Source organism: Brachionichthys hirsutus, chromosome 17 (genome assembly GCF_040956055.1).
Source record: "Brachionichthys hirsutus isolate HB-005 chromosome 17, CSIRO-AGI_Bhir_v1, whole genome shotgun sequence".
NCBI classification, from domain to species: domain Eukaryota; kingdom Metazoa; phylum Chordata; class Actinopteri; order Lophiiformes; family Brachionichthyidae; genus Brachionichthys; species Brachionichthys hirsutus.
In genome coordinates, this window is record NC_090913.1 from 6,313,852 (window position 1) to 6,336,783 (window position 22,932).

The 22,932-nt window shown below is 45.3% G+C and overlaps 1 protein-coding gene across 2 annotated transcripts in view; it reads right to left on the reverse strand.

Annotated features, from left to right (window-relative positions):
* Positions 1 to 1,302: 1,302 nt before the first annotated feature.
* LOC137907156 (nuclear factor 1 X-type-like) overlaps positions 1,303 to 22,932 on the reverse strand; it is a 57,095-nt gene continuing 35,465 nt past the window's right edge. Inside the window, exons 2-12 of one of the 2 annotated variants that reach the window (XM_068751470.1) lie at positions 19,710 to 19,772; positions 19,492 to 19,566; positions 19,251 to 19,374; positions 18,235 to 18,270; positions 17,650 to 17,777; positions 16,946 to 17,020; positions 12,971 to 13,099; positions 9,955 to 10,124; positions 8,140 to 8,287; positions 5,953 to 6,041; positions 1,303 to 2,452 (exon numbers count right to left, since the gene is read on the reverse strand). In XM_068751470.1, the coding sequence (XP_068607571.1) occupies positions 2,438 to 2,452; positions 5,953 to 6,041; positions 8,140 to 8,287; positions 9,955 to 10,124; positions 12,971 to 13,099; positions 16,946 to 17,020; positions 17,650 to 17,777; positions 18,235 to 18,270; positions 19,251 to 19,374; positions 19,492 to 19,566; positions 19,710 to 19,772 (1,052 nt within the window). In that variant the 3' untranslated portion in view covers positions 1,303 to 2,437. Of the gene's footprint in view, positions 2,453 to 5,885; positions 6,042 to 8,139; positions 8,288 to 9,954; positions 10,125 to 12,970; positions 13,100 to 16,945; positions 17,021 to 17,649; positions 17,778 to 18,234; positions 18,271 to 19,250; positions 19,375 to 19,491; positions 19,567 to 19,709; positions 19,773 to 22,932 lie in introns of those variants that run through there. The other variant, XM_068751469.1, reaches the window with a different exon arrangement.

The window sequence follows — 22,932 nt, forward strand, 5'->3', positions numbered from 1 at the left end:
CCAGTTTTCATCCAATGACAGAGATAATGTTTTTCTCAAGTTGTGTAGATTTTTTTTTTCCTTCAGCCCTCCCACATTTTTATAAACAACTGATGACATATAAAACATAAAAAAAAAAAGAGAGACAAAGGTAGTCAAAACAAATGCCCCCAACTTACAAAGACTAGGATTTTTCATGGCCCTCTAGTTTAGAGTCCCGGAGCTTATGGACTTGAAACAAATACTTTTTTTTTTTTTCTCTTTTCTCTTTGCTTTCTTAAAAATCTCTAACAGACAAACACAATGATCTACCCAATGCATTGCACGTGGCTCAATCGACACATATTTTTCAATAATAATACTTTCCATCAAAAAACAAACACTTTTTTTCTTTTTCTTCAAACCTACTGTTGATTTTTGACATGTTTATCTAGGTATTATTATGCTGCACTGCAGATGGCGGTGGTGTGTGTGTGTGTGTGTGTGTCGTTTGATCCGTACTGGAAAGGTGTTACTGAGACGGGGTCGTGGGTGAGAGTTCAGAAAATAACTAGACTGCCAACCAGCTCATGTAGTAAAAGTTAAAAAGGAGCATATATCATAAATATATATGTATTAGATCTCTCTCTGTCTTTACAAAATGTGCTCTATAAAGATCTGTCCTAGGCCAATGGTTTCCACACGCACCACCGCTACCATTCCCTGTAGCTTCAGCTTATATGTGGGACGAGAACCTGAAGTCAAGTTTATTCCTAATTGCATGAAGGGAATACAGAGGCACTTTCATATATTGTTACAGTCTTGATATATGGTTTTAGTACATAGAGCTAATGTCACTAGAGAGGCTAAGAACATGGCCCTTAGGCCTGTTTACTATCCCTGCAAAAAAGAACCAACAGCTAGGCAGTCCAGTTATTTTTTGAGGTCGACTCTTGTTTGATTGTGTCGTGATGAAGACAATGCCGAGAGCAATTTCATTTGCGTGACAAAAATATCCCAAATTAAAAAGACAAATCTCAAGTGAATGAAAAACCATTAACAAAGGCAGTTTGGAGAACCAAATATAAAGGCTTCCCTTTATTTGTTGATGTGTTTCGATCAGGTGTGAGCTGGTTTGCATTTTAAATGTGTGTGTGTCTGTGTGTGTGTTTGAGGGAGAACTGAAAGCGAAATAAAACTGAAACCAAATCTGGCCAGAAACTGCAAGAAAACACCAACAAACAAAATGACAGCTAATATGAAGCTGATGGTGTTAATGTAAACACCATTTTTTGTGTGTGTTTATGAATAACAATGAGATGATATGAGTGGTCGTGTGACAGCCTATTCTGCATGGTCTGCATGGGCTACATGCAAGCGTGTGCACGTGTGCGTTGAGTGTGAGAATGTGCCCGTGTGTGCTACGTGTTCTGGGGCCTTAGCTTCAATGATAATGCAGCCACAAGCCTGCAGTAGCAGCCAGCTTTGACTCTATTCGCTCTTTCAACCACTGATGTGCAATACTGTTCATCCCTTATTAAAAAATTTATAGTGCATAGGTGAGGGGACGAGCAAGCACATGTAGTTAGTGTTATGACTGTCTGTCGTGTATCCCTCGCTTGCACTTGCCTCATGGCTATCATTACTCCCGCTTGCAGGGGTGCCCTGATACTTTGACAGGTAAACAAAGACTAGCCACTTAGTGCATAAATGTAACACCATCAGATGATGTCACCATAATTGGCCAATCAGAAATAAAGAGGTTCAGGGCTGAGCGAATGAAGAGTTAGAGTGTGGCGACACGCAGGCATGCACAGATGGACCCTGGGCAGCGCAGTGAACTGTGGGTTAGGGGGCTACTTTTGTGTTTTATTCGTTAATTTATTTTGGTAGGGGTAATCAAAATTACATGGGGAAAATAAAATGATATAGAAGGATGTAATTTAGATGCCAGTCTTTTTAACTTTCACGTCTGGCTTCCTCATTTGCCGCTACTTGTTCTTTTTTGGGGGGGGATCTCCTGGCCAATGTATGGAGTTTCATTGAGGAGACAACAAACAAACAAAAAAGAAAGAAAAAAAAAAGAAAAAAAAGAAAAGAAAAAAAATGCATGATTGGTCATTTGTCAGGTTGCCATGTTGTGTTTCCTTTCTTCCTTTCTTTCGTGGTGTATGTGAGACAGTTCCTTATCTACCGTTTCTTCCTCCTCCTTGCATTCTGAGTCTGTCCATTCAATCTCATTGAAGCCTTCCGCACGAAGGGGGATGAACACTCCTGTTCAAACTATGCTGGACTACAAATCCTCGTGGGGGGGAGGGGGGGGGGGGGTGCATTCATGTACTTTGAATAGTGAGAGAAAAAGACCTTTTGATATCAGCAGTCTGTTCTCAATCAGTGACAATGTTTTTTTTTGTTTTGCTTTTCTCAAAATTTCAAATTTTCGTGAGACAATTTTCACTCTTGGTTCAGAGAGGCCTTGTCAGAGGAACCAGGACTGTGGAGGAGACAAAGAAAAAAATTAGTATGCAAACAACAATTTAAACAGTTACAGTCTGCAATATAATGAACAAACAAATGTGCAGACAAATTAATAAATACACAAGCAAATATGTAAGTAAGTACACACACACACACACGCACACACACACAGGACATCACTGACAGATACACAAATGTTGGTATGAATAAATAAGCTAGAATAATAACAAGGTCTGAACCCCAAAATCATCTTAATGTATAAACTTTAAAGCATAGTGTAAATCACTGGTTTAATCTTTAAGTTTAATGTGACTCATTATGAGGAGAGGAAACATATCTGCCAACACTTTTTCAGAAAACCTTTACATTTTTTTAACACAAATTCTAGGATAATTCTTCCTTTTTCGTCCTTGGAAAACAAACAACAATGTACTATGTGGCTGAGTTGAGGTTCCCGTTTTTTTCCCATATAGGGGTCGTCGCCTTACGACCTATGCGACTTTACGACCGCACTGCTCTGTTGTCTGTTTACGACATACCGGAAAGCGAGCGAGCGAATTGAGTGTACGACAGTTTCTGCGGTCTGAAGGAAATTGTCTCTTTCTACTCTTCATATGCAGAATCATGATGCAGCATAATATACCTACAGCAATTTAACTCGGGCTTATGAAAAAAACCCTCGGAACCAATTGTGGCCGCTATCTGACAACCCCCTGTATTGACAAGAGTTGGGAACCAATTGTATCCACTAGGTGGCCAACTAATACCTATTCCTGTTATAATTTGCAGTACCGTCGAAGCTCAAATAGAGCTGAAAAATCGCCTTCTCCATTTTGCTGTTGTTAAGAGGACTGGCCCGTTGAAAACAGTGGTGTCATTTTAGAGTGATAATAAAACATGATTGGAGCATTTTTTCTACCGGCTTAGAATGGCCCAAATGCAGGCCTGAACTACGGGTACTCTGTCGTGCCCCACCAGTCTATGTGAAAAGCGATCCTCCTGATGCGTCCCTGGGCTGAGTGGGCTCAGTCGACACCGTAAAGCTATTGAGGGCAAAGGGATCCAGTTCCTCAGCTTGATAAGAGCGCAGGGTGTACGCTTCGGCACAGGGCGATCTGTTCCGCCTGCGTCTGAGATTCCACAGGCCTCTGCCTAGGAGTTGCGAATCACCCCACCTTTGACAGTGAATTCTGTTGCCCCCATCCCAGTGGGAGTTTCAATTCTCCTTCATCCTCAGTTCATCATCGTTCTGTCTCCCTGCTTCCTGCCCATGCTTATTTGTTTGTAAATAGCTCCTCTTCCTGGCTCTGACTTCCTTTAACCTCCTTCTGTTTTCCTCTCCCTCTCTTTCCCTATCTGGCTCTCCCTCTTGGCAGTGGAAAGTGACCCCCTCTCTCTAACCCCCCCCCCCCCAAATCAAGTCCAAGTTCAACTGCCTATGACATCATGTCTCGTTGCTGTGGGCAACCAGACAGCCGGGACGTGACTGTGGAGTGCAGCGAGCTTCGACTAACTCCATTGCTCTCTTTTTTTCTCTGCGCCCCCCCCCCCCCCCCCTCCGGCAAATCCTACTATCTCCCACTCTCCTCCTGCATGGCTGAAGTCTCACCACCAGAGAGCTCCTCAAACCAGCTTTTCGCAGCTTCTTGTTCCGCCAGAAGCGAAACTCACTCCTTCTGTCTTGCCTAGTTGGCGAGCAGGAGGTGAGGTGGGCTGGCAGGGCCGTTGTCAGAACCGCTCCATATGCTGGAGAACAGCAGGACAGGCAGAGACCGCAGTCTGGCTGGGCTTTTTACTGACCTACTAGGCTCAGCTAACTCGGAGCAGTTGAGACCAGCGCCTTGGGTCATGCTGTGTGTGTGTGTGTGTGTTTGTGCCGTAAACCCAACAGAAATGTTCTAAGTGGACGTAATTCAATAATATTTGATAAGCCATAGCAGGAGTTAACAAGCATTTGGAACAGATGTAAGCTGTTGTAAAAGCCTTGGTTTTTTTTGTTTTGTTTTTTTTGGGGAGAGAAAATGAGGAACAAGAGTTTTGGCATACATAGAGGGAAAAGGCCGTGCGTGTGTGTGTGTGGGGGGGGGGGGGGGGGGGGTGGTGCATGCATAAATGAATACGTGCTAACACAGTTTGGATGGGGGGCAGAGATCCCTGCCGTGCCAGGGCTGCATCTGTGTGGAGAGCGGTGCAGGTGGGGCGCTCAACAATACTCTCGAGAGAGAGCCGCAGAAGAGGGGCAGCGAGAAGGAGAGGGAGAAAGGGCTGCTGATGCATGATCGGCGGCGGGTGGGCGAGCAGTCGAGCAGAGCTTTGCCGAGGAGGAATGCAGATTGTTTCCATGTGTGGGGAGGACAGGAGAGCCGAGTTGGCTGCAGGCAGGTGCGGTTAGCCCCTAATGAGAAAAGTTGTGTTGGTGATGGAGGAGGCCCAAGACGCTGCAGCCCCGTGGCAGAGTGCAGCCAAAGCTAAAACCACAACGTAGTTCGCTGCTGGCCTCACACGCTGCTCTGACACACACTGTGGGCCTGGGCGGAGATAAATCAACGCTGCTGGAGCTGAAACTAACTGGCACTACCTTCATCCACTGTGGGAAAACGCAGCGGCGCAGACGCTGTAAACCAATACTGAAACTGAGGGCCTTGATATATGAATAACAGTTTGTGTCGGTGTGGGCGGGGGAAGTTTTCCAAACAATTTACGCACAATATCTTGCCAATGTTGCATATTTGCTTCATGTCGTCAATTACATTATATACCGCACACAGTACCGGTCAGAAGTGTGGACGCACCTTTCCATTCACCTAAATGGGCCAGCGTGTCCAAAACCAAGGGCTGGAAAGCACATTTTCACCGCAGCAGTTGGATAAGCCAGATTTTTATTTGTAAATTAAGGTTTGAAGTTTATCGTTGGTTAATGCTGTAAGTTTGATAAAACAACCTAAACCGCTGAGTTCTTCGAGGGTTTTCAAACACATCACGTTGTGTTCACTAAAGCATGGAAGGCCACTCATTGTTCATGCACTCGAATCTGTTTCTGGTTTGATACGTCTCACGTCCCTGTTTCTAACAGCAACTGCAAATCCATTTAAATTTTCGTTAAAGCTTATTATTTAATTTTTGAGGCACAAAGTGGCTTAAACGTGCTATGAAATGCTAAAACGTCAACAGTCAACATCTACTCTGATAGTGACAAAGTGTTCAAACTGTTGATCTGCACTGGCACTGCTGTTGGAAGTGCAATACAGCAGCCTTGTAACGGCTCAGTAGCAGAGCCTTTGGTTTGGAGCTTTGGACGACACGCTCGTCCCCTTTCAGCCAGACGGCGCCTACAGGTAACGGAGCGCTGTACAATATCGTCGGCATGCAGCGCTGCGCAGAGTACGGCTTGCAAGCAGGTAATAAAGCACAGGGAAGAAAAATGCATTAAAAAAAAACAGAGATGGAGGAGAAAGGGGGGGGGAGGTGGATGGGTGAATGTTAATTAAATGACGGGGGGGGGGGTTGGCGGGGTACCTGGGTCTGCTGGGGGATATTCAGAAAGTTGTCCCGTGTTCCGATGCCGACAAACCGGTTGGGAGCTGTGGAGCCTGGCGTGGAGTATGCTACAAACAGAAAGAGAGTGTGTACATGCTTTTACAAACACATATACACACCGAGCTCATAATAGTGTGGGATGTGCTCATTTTCATTGTCAGTTTTAATTTTTTTTTTTTTTTGGGGGGGGGGTTGTATTACTCTAATGCTCAGACAATGATGAATACTCACTCCTAAATGAGTTACTGGGAAGCGACAGTAAGGGTCAGGGATACCGACGCCCCCCCCCATTGGGCCCATGGCGCGTTTATCAGGTGTGTTAGACACGCAATCTGCTTTTAACAAGGGGACGTACGCCTTGGAAGTATTAACATGTGTTTGTGCTGTGCGTCACAGACGCTCCTCAGCAGCCCCGGGTTTCAGTAAAAAGCCACCATGATCCGAGAAAACCCACTGAGGATTCACTGTGGATTTAATAATAGGGTGTCCAGTGGAGGAACTATATTCATCATCAGTGGAAACCAATCCTCCACTTACATTTAATAGGATCAGAGGAGCCTCTTGCCTCCAAAGTGACACCATTCAGTGACTCCACAGGATCAAATTTAGGGCAGTTGTGCTCAGTGGACTCCTGTACTCTGCATGACTCAATTGAGGTTGAGGGGATGGGGATGTGTGTGTGTGGGGGGGGGGGGGTCACAGGGCTGGGGTTAATGCATGGGTGAAGGCGAGCATGTTCAATATTTATGCCTGTTTATATGACTGCAATCACAATATCCCGATTAAAGTGGAAGGAGTTAAAAAAAAAAAACAGATTTTACTAGAAGTCACTGGAATGAAAAAAAGAGTTGGAGAGGATGATATTTATTTCTGTTCAAATAGAAATAAAGCGACATGTTGATCTGACAGACTTGGTAGAGGGAGGGAAGGAAAAGTTGATAGGACAGGAGGAGGAGAAAAACAAAAACACAAGAAGGACAAGGTGCCCCGGTTGCTCCGTCCAGTGCCCCCTTCATGGTGTGCCTCTCCCGTGGCCCGACTCTCCCACCGCACCGCACCACCCTGGGTGAAATCAACCGCTCTCTGATGACACTCCTCTCGCCCTTTCCTCCAGTGTAGCTCCACATGGACAGTTTTTAATTATTCGATATTATCCTTAACGTTAAGACAGACTGGATTCTTCTTTTACTCGAACTTCCATGGTTTTGTGGTTCCCAACATTAAATTGTTGTGAGATTTGTGTGAAAGTGGAGAGGGTCGGGTGGGTAAAGTGAGGCATGATGCTTTTTTTTGGAGTCCACGCCAACTGCCCTAATTTTGTTCCCTTCAAAAGGAAAAAAGAGAGATATGAAAGGTGGGGGAGAAACAAAGTAGGGAAGATACAAGAATATAGCAAATAATTAAAAGAATAAAGCAAAAAAAAAAAAAGACGTGAGAATAGAGGGTAGTTTGTATTGATGTTCTGAGAGATAGACATACATGCAAAGTCTGCAGTAAACAAAGGCAATGTGCATCGGATCCTGCGCTGGTCTGCTCTTCTTAAAAAAAAGAAACAACAACATAAAAACGAAGGGAGAAAGAATGCACTGCCTCTTGTAGTGTTTGCAGGAACCAGACACCAGAGTAGTAACGTGAGAATAAAGAGCTTCAGAGGAAAAAGAAAGTGTCGTAAAGAGGCTGAGGAGGTTTGCTGAGACAATGAGATGGAAAGAAGACTTTAGAGCTACAGAGGAGCTTGAAAGGGGATCTCTGGTTTGGCAAAGGCGTGGCTTCTACCTCGGCAGAATTGGATCTTGCTAGTACAGTACAGGACAGTACAGTACACGACGTGATGAAAACTAGAGTGAAGCCCCTGAGGCAGCTGAGTGCACACGGTCAGCTATGAACAACTATAGCAGAGGCCATTCTAAAAGGGCGAGACCTGTGCCGGAGTTGTTCACTTGATCGAGAAGGTGTTAGAAGTACGGGGATATTTCTGTTCCAGCCAAACGAGCTTCATTTTCTATTGCTTTAAAAAGAGAACTGAATGATCTGCCAGTTCACGGCCAATCAAGTTATTGGAGCCTAAAATTAGTTTCAACTAGCCTCTAGGGACATTCTGGGTGCAAACTGGGGCAGTAATGGCCGTTTGTGGGGGGTGGGGACGGGGAATTGGGGGTGACTTACACGGAGATGCGGGTGAGCTGAGTCCGCTGTCAGTGGGCGTGCTGATGATTTTAGAGTCGGGCATGGGGAGGGGCACAGGGCGTGCCACCGGGGGTGGCGGGGGCAGCAGGAAGGAGCCCGGCATTTTGCTCTGGCCACCTCCATTAGGCTGCAGACGGACCATACAGACAGGGTGAGCAGGACACACCCGAAGAATAGTACAGTGCACAGGGAGGCAGATACACACACACACGCAAGCACGCATGCGCCCACACACACACACACACACACAGGCCGCGTAAGACTAAGACACTCATATACAGGTAGACAAATGCCAATAATCTCCACAAAGACAGTCTTAAGAACAACCACACATTCACAACTGCTCACATAATGGGACAAAAAAAAAAGATCAGAAACTCACAAATGTACACAGAAAAAAACGAAAGGTAAAAACGAACAAACAAAAACAAAAACAAAAAAATAACAGTCTGGTCAAAAATAGGGAGAAAAATCTAAAGCTGAAAAATTAAGAACTTCGTCAACAAAAAAACTAAAATGAAGTTGTCCAAATTAAGAATGATTTATTATGCAATGTAACGATACATAAAAAAAAGAGAGAAAATCAGTCATGAAGAGAGGGTGTCTGTGTCTGGAAGTGTGCAATTTCAAGAACATTGTTATCATTCGAGACTAAAATAAAGAATAAATAAAGAATAAAGAATAAAGAATAAAAGATAAAGTGGATTGAGAGTGGTTTTAAAGTTGATCACAAGGCCAAGTTTCCAGTAGAGGTTTACTACTAGCACCCTGTACTGTAGTGCATGCATGCTGAACTCATTCTGAAATGTCACTTTACTGCCAGTCCACAGTCGGCTGTATGAGTGTGTGTGTGGGGTTATCTCTCCACTGATGCTACTGAATAATGCCTTTTTCAGCCATCAGGCCTTGCAGCAAAACACCTGAATCGGAGTTGTGCGTTTGGGCTGCAGCTGTGCAGGCTCCAGGGGCTTTACACAAAAAGAAAAAAAATTCGGTGCTGGAACGCTGGAACGTCCTGCCGATTTGACCAACTGGTCTAAGTGCTCAGAGCTTTCGCGACGTTTAATGCTGCTTCAGGCAACATTGAGCGTGCAGGGAAGCTGCACCAGCACCGGAGGAGAAATACTCTGCATGGTCAATGTTGATGATGAAAGCCTCTCTGGAAGAGTTGCCGGTACCGTTCCAGGAGTCAGAAGCCGGGTGCTTTGAGCTAAACCAAACGGTGACACTCTCCCAGCTGGGTCCTCTCATCACGCCGCTAATCTCTGCAACTCCTAATATAGTCTGCATTGAGGCGTTAGCTTCATGAAACCTCAGAAACGTTCCTTTACCCCAGTCATCTTCCCCCTTGGTATACTTCCGCATCAAGAACCGCTACTATTTGTCTAATCTCCTCCGCAATCACCTGAAATTGGAATCAGGAAATGTGTTTTATTTATTCATATGGATACGAATGCACGCTGGGAACGTTCACTTAAAACGAACAGCTGTTAAATAAGACAGCTTTAGCTTCGGTGGATCCACAATGCTTCAAACACTTAATCTAGACTACACACCCTCTCCCAAGTATTGCCTAAACCTATAATAAATCCACTGCATGTTGCCAGTCTCAGCTGCCTTGAAACCGTCGGCCTTACAGGACCTTTCCTATTTTCTTCCTCCTTCAAACAGAGCATGAGTCAATTGGGGTTTGGTATTAAGATTGCTCTATTGCCAGGTCTGACCTGACATGCATTGCCAAACCTGTAAGTCAGTTTTCAGTGCAGGGCGTCCGGCCGTCTTTGGACCACTTACCTGTGCGCTGGGCTGTCCTGGGCTGTCGGTGCACACAAATTGCACAAATTCCTTAAGTGGATCCTGGTGGTGATGGTAGCGTATAGTCGGGTGGGTGAAGTATGGGCTGGATTGCTGGATGATAGAGGAAGAGGGGAAGTGCAAGGCTGAGGCTGAGGCACGAGGACTCCCTGAAGAGAAAAGTAGAAGTGGGGGGGGGGGGGGGGGCAGTGATAGGAGGAAAAATAATGTCAGTAGAAGACAGAGGTGAGACCAAAAGAAGGAGAAATAGTGTAAGTCTGATTGCTTTTCTGCACGACACGTTAAACAACACTGCACATTATGATGTGCGTTCCATCAGCATGCAAGACACGGATATATTTGATCTCAGCACCAACAGAGTTTCCATTAAAAGTTGCAGCTTTGGATTTCTATTGCCATCAAACATAAAATAGCTGTGTTTACAGACCGGATTTTCTCTGGTCACAAATGATTGACGTTATCCCCGCCTATTGGGAAACATGTGGTTCCATTCGTTAAAAAAATAAAATAAAATCAGCCCACAGGATTTCTGTGTACCTCTGGTAAGCCTGGCATCACGGTGCAAATCGGTGCACTTTCCTGCAGTCCTCAAAACTCTCGAGTATTTGACATTATTTTCTGCCTTCTGCTTCCTTTCAGTTCTCCCTCACACACAGACACAGACACCAACACGCACACACACACACACACACACCAAACCACTGGGTTATGAATGTGCCACACACACTTTCCACTTTGGTTTTATTGCTTGTCGGTGATGTGTAATCAATCAGCAGCATATCCCGGCTGTGTGGTTCTGCCCAGTAGTTTGAAGCTTGAGGGAGAATCTCCCCTCCACTTCCAACCGACCACAAAATGCCTCCCATAGACATTAGCCAGCCAGCCAACCACACTCTCACACACACACACACACACACACACACTGCTCCACTGTCTGTCCTCTACTGAGCTTCTGCAGCTTTGGCACTTTGGCTTACCAAACTTAAAAGGCAAGCTGCTAGGTGAGGGGAGCCTGGCGAACAAGCATCTGTGATTGTGTCTGTCACCTCCCATCTCTTGTGTTTATTCACAAAGTACGTCAGTATACGTTCATTGCTTCTGTTTCAGTATACCGTACATCTTCGTGTCTGGGTTTGTGTTTTTGTACACGTATGAATATTACCAGTGCTTGTGCCCGTATCCAGGGTTTTACGTGCTAATTTAGACTCTATGTATGAAAGCCTTGTCTTTGTATGCATATTAGTGAGTGTGTGTGTGTGTGTGTGTGTTTGCACATGCATGTTGTGCGTGTGTGTTTAATCACTATCATAATGGCGGACTCTCCAGACTGGCGTAATCAGACAACAGACAATCTGGCAGCTCTCCACTCCAGTCCCGAGCCAAAAGCAGGACATTAACCATACAGCCCTTACCCCTGAACACCCCATACGCACTAGACCTACACAATGAGCGCTAACCGCTAACAGTCCATTCAAGGCAAGTCATGAGTGCTTACTGCTTCTTCCCTCTCGCTACCCCATTTCTCTTTTCACGCTCATCTCTGTTTCTCCCTCCCATCATCCTCCGCTCTCTTTATAGAACCAAGGCCTCTCAGGGACATTCCATTTGGATGGCAGCCACTGTAGAACAGAGGGTCCTCCGCGAGTGTAAATCTACGCGTGCATATAGTGTGCATGTGCATCCGTGTGCGAATGCAGACATGCACGATCTCAAAACGCCGCCTTATTACAGCTTCTCTGTTACAAGAAAACCTTTTAGCCCGCCATCTAGCCCGCGAGCACTTAGAAATGAATTCAAATTCAAAATTAACTTAACGTAATGGAGCAAGCAAGTAGAAAACGTGACGATGTGTCGATGTCAGCTCCGCCCTAGAATCTATTTTCTGAATAAAATGCTGGGTGCGCCATAAATAAACATCAATACATTTCAGCAGGGAAGGGCATCGAGTCCAAATGACCTTTACAATGGTCTGGTTTTGGCTGCGGTCCAAACAATCCTATTGGGAGATAAATGGAATGACAGGGAGAGATAAAGAGAGGACATGTTTTTTGTTTTTCCCCTTTGAAAAGTGAGACCAGCCTACAGGGACTTGTTGGCATACTTGAGATCCTGGAGACTTTGGGAGTTCTCCTACTGGAGATGAAGAGAAAATGTCGGTTATCCTTGAGGACTAAAAAAAAAAAAAAAGCTCATATGAGGACATCTTGTCCTTTGTGATTGTGAAACAAGACTTTGGAAACACTGAGTATTAAGTTTCATCATTGAACAGTTTTATACGCTGCGTCCCATATTTGTGCAAATGCATGGATTTGAAATTATGTATCAGTCAACGAATGCTTTGAAGCTCATTTGAAATAAAAACCCATTTGCTCTATGCACTCAAGAAAACGGAAGAAAACACATCTTCTGAAGTTGGCGCATCATCTGGTGAAAATATGCACTCTTTTTTTTTACAGTTGCACAAACAAGTGTTGATATCTCAACTTGTTAGCTCGGCACACACAGTCAAGTTCACGATACGTACTTGCACATTTGTCAGTTTCAATGGAAGAACAAACATTAAAACGGATGCATGAAGCGGCGAGACAGTCACAAAGGCGTGGATGCAGCGATGGTACCATGCAATGACAACAATAAAAACACATAAAGATGGTGGATGGGTGGGTGGAGAGAGGCTGAAAGAGAGAGAGAGAAATTTATGCCAAGCCATGATGATAGTAGTAACACTGAACAAGTGAAACTCTGGAGGCAGAATGCAACTCCGCGGCTGCAATGGTAACGTTTTACAGTTCCATTTTGCTTTTCAGCAAGAACTTTTGGGATTTTCATTACTTCCAAGCATACAATTGTAGAATTTGGTCATTTCCAGAGGAGTTTGAAGGCATAAATATGGCATCTATGATCAAACATGAGACTCCCTTTCCTTCTCTCTCTTTTTTCCAGATTATAAATGGGGGCGTGGTTGGGATTGTCAGGTTCATGGCAGCGCTCTCACCTGGTCTCACTCCTGCCAGCACAGGCAGCGGGTGGTGTGTGAACGCCATGCGGGGAGACCTCGTCTGGGAAGTCAGGGCGTTGAAATCAAACTTCCCCGGCTTCTTAAGTGAACCAGGCGAGGACAATCCTGGCAAAAAATAAAAATAAAAATAAAATAAATTTAAAAAATGGGATCAACAAAAAAAAGTGAGGGGGGGGGGGAGGGGGGAGGGAGGAAGAGAGAGAGACGTGGTTTTAATTAAGAAAATGTTGCTTGTTTACTTGCTACACTGAAAATGTCAATTCGATTTTTAATGAAAGGGACAAATAAAGCAGCATCCTCTGATTGGATGATTTAATTTTGTCGTCGGTTGATGGCAGTGCATTGGCTACCTGTCCTTTCAGCCGTTAAGTGAGTCAAAGGACTGCATCTCCTTTATTCCAAATGATTCGTGCTGAGTGCCCCCCCCCCCCCCCCCGAGCACACCTTCAAGCAAAAAAGGGGGAAAATAGCTTAATGTGAATATGGTCTTTGTTTCAGAGCCAAAACATCTGCAGCTATAATAATAAGCTCAATCCTGTCGGAATGCATGTGCTCCGTCTCAACTCTTCCTCTCTTTCTCTCTCTCTCTCTCTCTTCCAGGTGCTAAAACGCAGGCTGTTTCCGTGTATGACCGTGGCCATTATCCAGCCGCCGTCAGCTAGTTCGGGTCTGGCTTCATCGGAGCTCACGGGCTGGCTATACGAGAAGAAGGCTTCATTCAGAAATAGCACACACTGTACAGTATGGACACAGCAGCTGCTGAGTGTGAAAGACAAGCAGACGGAAAGAGAGCGGAGACAGAGGGAAAGAAGAGAGAGAGAGATAGAGAGAGAGCGAGAGAGGCGAGAAGAATGTAGGAGACGTGAAAATATGCGAGGGAGCGAGAGAGCAAATGTTTTATTTTTCAATGAGCTGCTCTGACGACATGTATGAAATTGAAATGTCATAACAAGTTGAATATGGTTATTATCTCTCTCTCACACACACTCACTCACACGCTCGGCGTCTGAAATGAGAGCGCGAGCACGCAGGAGAACAAAGGCCTCCTTACACTTCTGCCACATTAGCCGATAAAGCGAGGGACTCGTTTATTTTCGTATCAAGTTCTCTCCTGATCTTTCTAGCAAAGTGAGTGATGTGATAATGCGCTCGCTTTAAAACTTTTTTTTAGACTGTTGTTTTGAAAGTCTATTTTTGTGGCCCCTCCGCATCAAACGAGGCATTAAATACGATTCCTCCTCAGTTCTCCAGCTGGAGACGTGTGAAAAAGTCTATGGGAGTGTGTGGGCGTGTAAAACCTTCCCTCCTTGTGTGAAAGAGTTAAGTCTCATGCAGGTGGGAGTGAATATGTGTGAACCATTTATATCTTTAGCAGACACACACACATATATATATATCTTTTTTTTACCCCCCCCCCCCCACTGGGGGAGTATTGTTCTGTCAGACAGATTCCAAGCATGAACACAAGCCCGATCCCACTTCTGACAGCAATAGTTAGCACTTCAAAATAAGAGCAGCTTTCAGAGACTTCAGGAGGAGAGAGCAAGGACACATTTGGATTTGGGTTTCTTTTTTTTAGATTTAAAAGTGTAAGGAACGGAGCCTTTTAGATTAACCCGTCTCATAAATGTAGTTGTGTGTTCATTTTAAAATGAATCTGGAGCCAGGAAACGGAGGGGCGGGAGATTGGCTGTTTATATAGGACGTTCCAGCACAAAGTCAATGTGAAAGACAATTTTCAAGACTTCAGCGATGGAGTAATGGTTTGGTATATCTTGATATGTTTGAGTCTGTATTTTAGAGTGCCACAACTGCAATGTTTCTTTTCTTGGCAAAGCCTTAGAATTTCACTGGCAACCAATCAAGCGCTCCCATGATGACCCTTCTGTCTCTGTGCACTAACAGGCCTGCCACCAGATGCGCCTCTGAGCCACGCAGACATACACATACACACACACACACGCACACACACGGAAAAGATGGGCTAGAGGGTTAAACAAGGGAAGCTAAACCAGGGAATTCTCCTCTCCCCTTCGCTTTAAACCTAATATCCAACCGTATCCCTCTTTAAGCCCGTAACACTTAACTCTGACTACCATAAAAACAACCCCCCCCCCCACAAGTCTCTGGTGTCTCAGGAAAATTCCACAATCATTTGGAACTAATATGAAATCCCGTTTGTTTCATTTTCCACCACTAACGTCACCCACCCCTCTCTGAGCCCCTGCGGAGCAGATGTCTCCAGCATCCTCATAGATCTCAAGGCTACACACATGCAGGAACACCATCTGGGTTCATGCTTCATGAGTGTGTGTGTGTGCGCGCGCGCGTGTGTGTGTGTGTGTGTGCTTCATTGGCTGTGTGATATAATCACACAAAACTACCATGTGTGTTTCTGAATGTGACTGTGATTTATATGGAGAAATCCATGTCCATACATCTGTGTCTGTTGGCTAGGGATGGGGTCAAGGGGAGGGACGGGGCTGGGGAGACACAATGAGGGGCACCTGTTTATGAGTGTTTTCTATTTTTTAGAGCCTTCGGTCTGCTTGTGTGTGTTGGTCTTTTACATACCCCCCCCACCCCCACCTGGACAGGAATTCCCAGATGAGCTCAGCCTGTGTAGCAGGTGGCATCCCTTAGAAAATCAGCTCCACTCGCTCTCTCCTCGCTGTCCCATCCCTCCACTTGCCTCTTGCGTTGCTTTCTCTTGTATGTGAAGCACAATTTTGTGCAAGCTACTGTTTAAAAAAGGTTTTCCCTAAGCCACAGACAGAATCACAGGAGCGCCCTCATTTTTTCAGACTTGCGTAGCCGCACTTACATTTGCCAAACTCATTAGGAGTTGTACAAGGCTGCGTACGGTTCACCTTGGAGGGAAAGGGGTGATGCAAAAGCCAAAGAGACGGAAAAAAAGATGGGAGGTGATGCTCTGGTGCGCTAAGGCATGCAGCAGGCTCTGTTGTGGCTCTGATGAACAGCTTCTTAATTACATTTTCAGCTAAGTGGAGCGGGAGCCGGAGAGCAGTCGCTGGGGCCCGAGTGAGAGGAGACCGGGGCGGAACATAACTAGGACTTTTGGCTCCTCTATTTTGCATCTTGAAAACACTTCTCACTCATTAGTCGTCACCATTTGAGTACACCAAAGTCTTCTTCTCTCCTCTTGTGCCACTCTCGCCTCCCACCTTTCCATTCCAATTGCCTGCTTTCTGTTCCTCCTCTCCTCAGATATTTTCTTTCCCTCCCCTTGACCCGCCCCACCCCCCTTCTGCTGTACACATTTTCAATTAGGCAGAAAAGAGAGACAGGGAGAGAGGGTTGAAAGGAGAGCTGTGGAGCAGGAGGAAGGGTTTAACACCTATGATCCACTAGAGTCCTGATGGGGGGGATTTGAAGCAAGGGAGCGATGGAGAGACAGAGGAATGGAGGCAGGGCAGACACCTGAACACCTGCAGGGGTGGGAAGGCTGATAAGCGTGTGTTTCAATTTGTGAATGTCTCCGAGAATTCAAGTGTGTAAGTCAGTGCACAGGGGTGGTGGGGGTATGAGTGTACACATGTGAGTGTGTGTGTGTGTGCATATACGAGTAAATGAAAGATAAAACTGGCCACAGTGTATGAATATGACTGCTGGCGCGCTCAGAGTTACCCGAGTGACGCCTGTGCGACAAAAGCAGGAAAACCTAAACTGGGGAAACCTTAACAAGTTATGCTCCTGTCCGTCAGAGGAAACGCAGTTTAAAAATTCAATTTAATCTCATCATAACATCACTGAAATGATCAGATAAATAATACCTCGGAGCCTTTGACCTTTACACAGACATCCGTACATCTCAAAAATAAACACACACTTACAGTATATATACACACACATGTAAAAATGATTGAGCTCCATGAAGGCTGATAAAAAAAAAGCATATGCACATGCAAGTATAATCAATGTTGTTCTAACCATGGTAAGGAAACTGCACGCCATCGTTTTCGTGTTTAATCTTCCTCTCCTGCACACTCGCCAAATGGTGCTGCACTGAAAGTGGAGAAGGGCATTGTTAACAATGAGAGAGAGAGAGAGAGAATGAGAGAAAGGGAGTGAGTTAAGAGTGAGCATTGTTGCATGATGCGACTGAAAATTGACACAAGGTAAATTGTTTGAGCGACATTCAATGTGAGGATGAGGAAATATCACGTCTTTAGATTTGGGTTTCAACTGAAGTACGCAAGAGAGGGGGTTTTCTTGGAGCTATTGGGTTGCTGCAAGGATGAGGTAGGATTACTGAAGAGGTAGAATAACAATGCCCAAGGCTGAATTAGAGAGTGCAGTAGTTACTGATCAACAATGGAAACACAGACGTAAAGCCTTAACACAAGCTGCTGTAAGCTGCGACTTCATCCTTGATGCATCTTGGCATTTATTCTCCGGGTGTCTGGAGCTACTTGGTTGATAGAATTTTGCATATGATTGACTCGTTATGTTTTCTTTTCTATAAATGACCTTTCTTTATTGTGAGGCTGCTGCCTCAGCTGTTGGGGTTTCCCTGAAGTGTCGAAACGCCCAGACTCTGGTATACAGCACAATGAGGAATGCGGTGGGGTGGAGGAGCGGGAGATCTTAAAGGACACGCACACCCCCAGAGTGAAGTTGTTACAGCAGGGTACCTGCATCCATGTCGTTGGGCCATGCACTGGATTGGGAAGAGCTGGCAGCAGGTGAGCGTCCAGGGTAAAAAACATCATCTGTGGGGCTCTCCAGCTCGCTGTCATCTAATGACTTCCTCTTGGTGGAGCTGAAGGATGATTGGAGGATAGAAGGGGAGAGATACGAGGTAAAAAAAAATAATACAAACATCAAATTGCAGAAAGGTACGGGTTGAGGTAAACATGTACTTTCCAGAACTTTCAAAGAAAGCACATAAAGAATCAGCGCCTTACCCAGTATAACAGCAAATATCTTTTTCTTGCCCTTTCATGGTCACAGACAAGTTTCCCATAATTAAAAATAAATAAATAGTAATAATACCGAGAGCTTCTGCCGTCTCGGCACATTTGATGTACAGTACATGCAAAGTAGTAAAATAAAATGCAGGTTTTTTTTTTGCAAAGTCTTGGAGCAGAGCAGACAGAGCACGAGAAAAGTTCAAACGAATGAAAAACGGAAGGAAGCCGTAAGAAAAGGTGGCCACGCGGAAAAGTCTGTTATATTGTTTCTCAGTAATTTGTGTCTCTGCAGGTGTTTATAACTACCTCCGTGGAAGATTTGCGTACAACTCCACCTCTGACCTGAAGCGACGGGAGATGACAGGAGGTGAGAAGAGAGGAAGAGTCAGGTTAAGAAAGACACAAAGGAAGAAAAAGTAACAAGAAAAACTCCAGAGAGACAAACACACACACACACATGTGAAGAGGGTTCGGGTCAGATTCCACTACTGGGCATGCACTATAAATAAATACCATCGACATGCCATACTACACTTGCCAGGAAAGTGATATGCTATTGGCAGATGACAGAGTGAGTTCACATGGAGCCTGCAGCCTACACTCACAACCAATCACATGCTGCGGTAACACTACTACTGCCACGTGGCAGCTTCTCCCACAAGTCATTCGGGTCATGGTTTGATCCAGTGCTTTAAGTGGCTCAAAAAAGGTGCCGGTACTCTCTTTCGCATGAGTCAATCAAAAAAAAAAAAAAACATTTCTGAATGCACGCATAGCTCAATCCATTTCGAAGATCGCTGGATCGAATCGCTGCCACAAACTCATCTTCTCCCGTTAGGTTGCAACATCAATGCTTGCTGAACTTTACCTCTCCAGCAATCAGACCACAAAAGATCTTTAATATTTTGTATTTCCTTCAATTTTGGGTAACACAGTTTACAGTGGGCGGATTTAACGACGCATGCGCGCTTTTCTCCCAAAGCACAGGGCAGTATGGGTAATGAAGTCTCGGCAAGATGTGACGTAGTGTGCGCTCGGTGCCGTGAAAGCTGATGTGCGGTTATGATAAGCAGAGGCGCAGCTTGTGACGGATTAAAACGGAGCGTACCGGAACGCTGAAGGTACGTTCCTGGCGCTCAGAGAAGTGCGGCACGCTCAGGGGTTATTTTTAGAAGTCCCGGAACTCCGTACCGGTGCGTACCGGCCCACTTAAAGCACTGGTTTGTTCTGTATAATGGTCACAGGTGTATCCTCTGGAACACATTGTGTGCATGTACCTGTAAACTGGTGTCTTGTACGGAACCATAGATGGGACAGCATACCTGGTGGAAGGGGGGGAAGTCAGCGAGCGTCGCCCCAGAGCCACCTGGTTGATGTTGTAGTAGCTGGGGCTGCTGTCAAGGTCAGCCAGTGAGAAGTTTGGACCTGATGCCGTGGCTACAGGAGCTGCCGGGGAGCAAAGACGAGACAGAGTGAGTTCAAGCTGATTTTCAACAGAGGAAAATAATCGTCCTTCGAGTTGTTTTGTGTCACTTGTTGTCGTGTCGTTTACACTATACTCACTCTGTGACACTCTGACCAACTCTGCAACGTTCCACACCCCCGAGGTGACAAAGCAGTCCTGGAAACTCAGGTGCCCTACGCAGGAAAGGATGTGAAGATGAAACATATATGCAACCACAAGCTTCAGAGAAACCACCCAAAAAAAATCAATAAACAAACAAACCCAAATTCATTTGGCAGTGCAACAATCAGAAGTGTGTGTGTGTGTGTGTGCCTACCGTTGGGCGGTGGTTTGATGTCTGTGTCCCCCTGTTGGCTAGAGCTGTCTGATTGTCCAGATTCTGCACAGATAAGGAGGGGAGAGTAGAAAGAGGCACGAGGTTAAGGTCCGGTAGGCCTGCTCAAACGGTACCGACAACCGGTGAGTCGCTGCCAAGACTTTGATATTCAAGGATTGAGAGGGAATAACTTTCTGTGTGTGCACATGGTCCACATCTCAAGAGTGTGTGTGATCACAAATGTTTTTTTTAAATCTAAGAATGTTCTCTTTCATCTTCCTCAGCCCCTCCTGACTTAAGGTGCAATGATTTACAGTGTGCTGCTACGCCATTTAGTATGAAGCCACATAATCATATCACTCACTCTAATCCCATTTAATATGTTCTTGCTGGTACGGATTTAGTCTGAGTAAACAGAGCACCTTATACACACACACACATTTGCTCAATCTGTTTCTTTTCTTAATTTTCGTTTCGTACGTGCTGTAATCCCCTAATCCTCACGTGGACACTAATGAATGCACGAACACAGCGAGCTCGCTGAAAGGCTGACCACGCCACTCGGGTTGACCACAGGGAATTGATGGAGAGAACATTAAAGTGGAGACAAAACACTTCCTCGTGGGATGTCAACTGTCAAAAGTGCAAAACACAAACACAAACAACGCATCTGTTGTTGCTCGTCTATAAACGCATTCATGTTTTGTCCGCATGAGTAGACACCAGCATGCCGAGTCTTGGCAACAAGAGGCAACCGTTGCACGGCGGAGCCGCTACCGACTGAAACGGAGATTGTAAAATGAGGTTTTTATAACTTGAGAGCTGAGGAACGTCGGTCTCAATGCATTCTTGCCCAGGTCCGTGGAAAAAAGATGCCACGCGTGTCTATTTATGGATCCAGAGGACACCCGGGGCAGCTCTGTGTTTCCTTTCACACTCGCGACCGTCAATGAGATCAAATCTGAAGGTCTGGTTCCGGGTGCTCATGTTATTGGCTATCCATTGGAGTGTATTGCATTCGGTTCGCAGGCGAGGGAAAGGAGGTGTTTATCTTCAGGCTGCCGGCGATAAAGGAGCACGCTGACTCCTACTAGCAGCGCTTGCCTTGCAGCCACGCTAAGCCACAGATTATTTCGCAGAAACAATAACAGACCCGTCTCGCTGCCTACGAAGCCCCGCTTAGCAACAGAGGAGGAGAGAGGGATCAGAGTCGGAAGAAAGACCGAAACGGGAGAGAACCCCCCCCCCCCCCCACCCCCATCCCCCTCTTTTCGCAAGAAGAATCTCTCACTCTTCTCTGTCTCTCACTGGCGGAGTGTAATCCTGGCAGCCATCTTAGAGCTTGGCAGCCATCTTAACATTGGCGGTAGCACAACATTCCAGCTAATTGACGGCACGCACTCCAAACATACGAGGCTTCACCCCCGCTGCACACGCAGCAAGATACTTTCAAACACACACACACAAACACACACACTCATACGTGGAAAAACATCGAGGTACACACCGAGAGTAAACATATAAGATGGCCCATGAAGGCTGATGAAAAAAAACAACCTGACTCTTCACTGGACTTTATACCATTGTGTAGTATTTCACCACAGGGCTCTACAGTATTGGAATCGTTATTTCTCACATGCATGCACACAGTTTCCATCTGTTTGAGACAGAAAAGAGGGACGCTGTCCTGCAGCATCTGTTTGCTATTTTGACCAAAGACTGTCACAGATATTTCATATAAGTTGGAGTGTCGAGGAAATGTCATCGCTTAGTGTCTCATGTTTTGTGTCTGTTTGTTGACAAAATATTTCAAGATGGTCTTGCTGCAACTATAACATCACAATAACTACACTATAAGTGTCAATGAGAAGACAAGTATATTTATCTGATTAATACCTATGAATATCAAGTATTTATTGTTGAATTATATATTTTTTGGAATATTGTTGTTATAGCTTTCATATTTTTAACATATCAGAATCAGAATTAGAATCGGCCTGTTGCCATTGTCAATGAGGCTTCACAGATCTAGGAATATTATAACAACAGACTCCATGCAACCCCTGACAAGACGCACTAAAGGTGGTACCAAGATGACCTAGCTTGGATCCGGATCTGCTCTGGCTCTAGTTTCCTGTCCCGTCAAACAAATCGGTACTTACAGCACAGCACTTCCTACTCACTGAAAATCAGTGCTATTGTTTTCAACAGACCGTCATGTAAGTAGGCAGAGATGTGACAAGTACAGGGGGAGAGGGGAGGGGGTATGTCAGAGGAGGTCTATTTCCTGGTTATCACAGCTCTGCCAGCTGTAGTCTAGGACACCAGCAGAAGCGCTACCACCCCCTTCCCAGCTTCCGAATGTACATCTAACCCCTTATCTTGCCTCCGCAGCCCCCCGAAGCCCTCCTTTCAGCAATGCCAATGGTAGTCCTGCAGCCCCCCTGATGCCCCTCTACCTCTACCACCGAAAACCCCATCTCTAACCTCGAACCTTTCAGCCTGCACTGCAGCCTCTTCAAACTAACAAAAAAACCCATCCATCCATCCATCCGTCCATCCCAGACAGTAACTCTCTAAAGCTCCGCTGAATTACACACAAATTAAAAATACATTCAAGCGTAATAACCTCCCTCCACGATACAGTCGTATTCACGCCTTCATATATCGCAGATTTTCCACTATATCAGCTCTCCTCGTCATCGCCTTCCTCGTCATCATTACATTTTCATTGCGGTATCTTCAATGGCGAGTAGCGCCGCTCTGCTCTTACTAGTCTCGTGAACTAAATATCATTATTATTACTGAATCAAGATATATATATATATATATATATAATAGTGTACTCCATTATAGAATCAATGTGCAGTAGAACTAATTTAGGATTAAGAGTACAGGTAGCATGGACAGTGTTTAAGAGCATAAGAAATACACACTACTGTTACTGCATTAGAAGCTGTTTGTAGGTGTGTGAGGTAATACAGGAGAGGGTGGGTTGATAACAGTGCAGGAAGGATTCAGAAAGGTAAACATACATGTAAAATAATAAATATGGTGTCACTACTTTGCGGTTTTTCACCTATCGCGGGGGGGGGGGGGGGTTCCTGGTCAGCAATGAAAGAGGGCTGTGCTGTATGGACACACCCACTAGAGAGCGGTTAGGTTTTGCACCCACATCAAACCATGTCCGGCTATAAGTATGCACTTATTTGTATGTGCACTG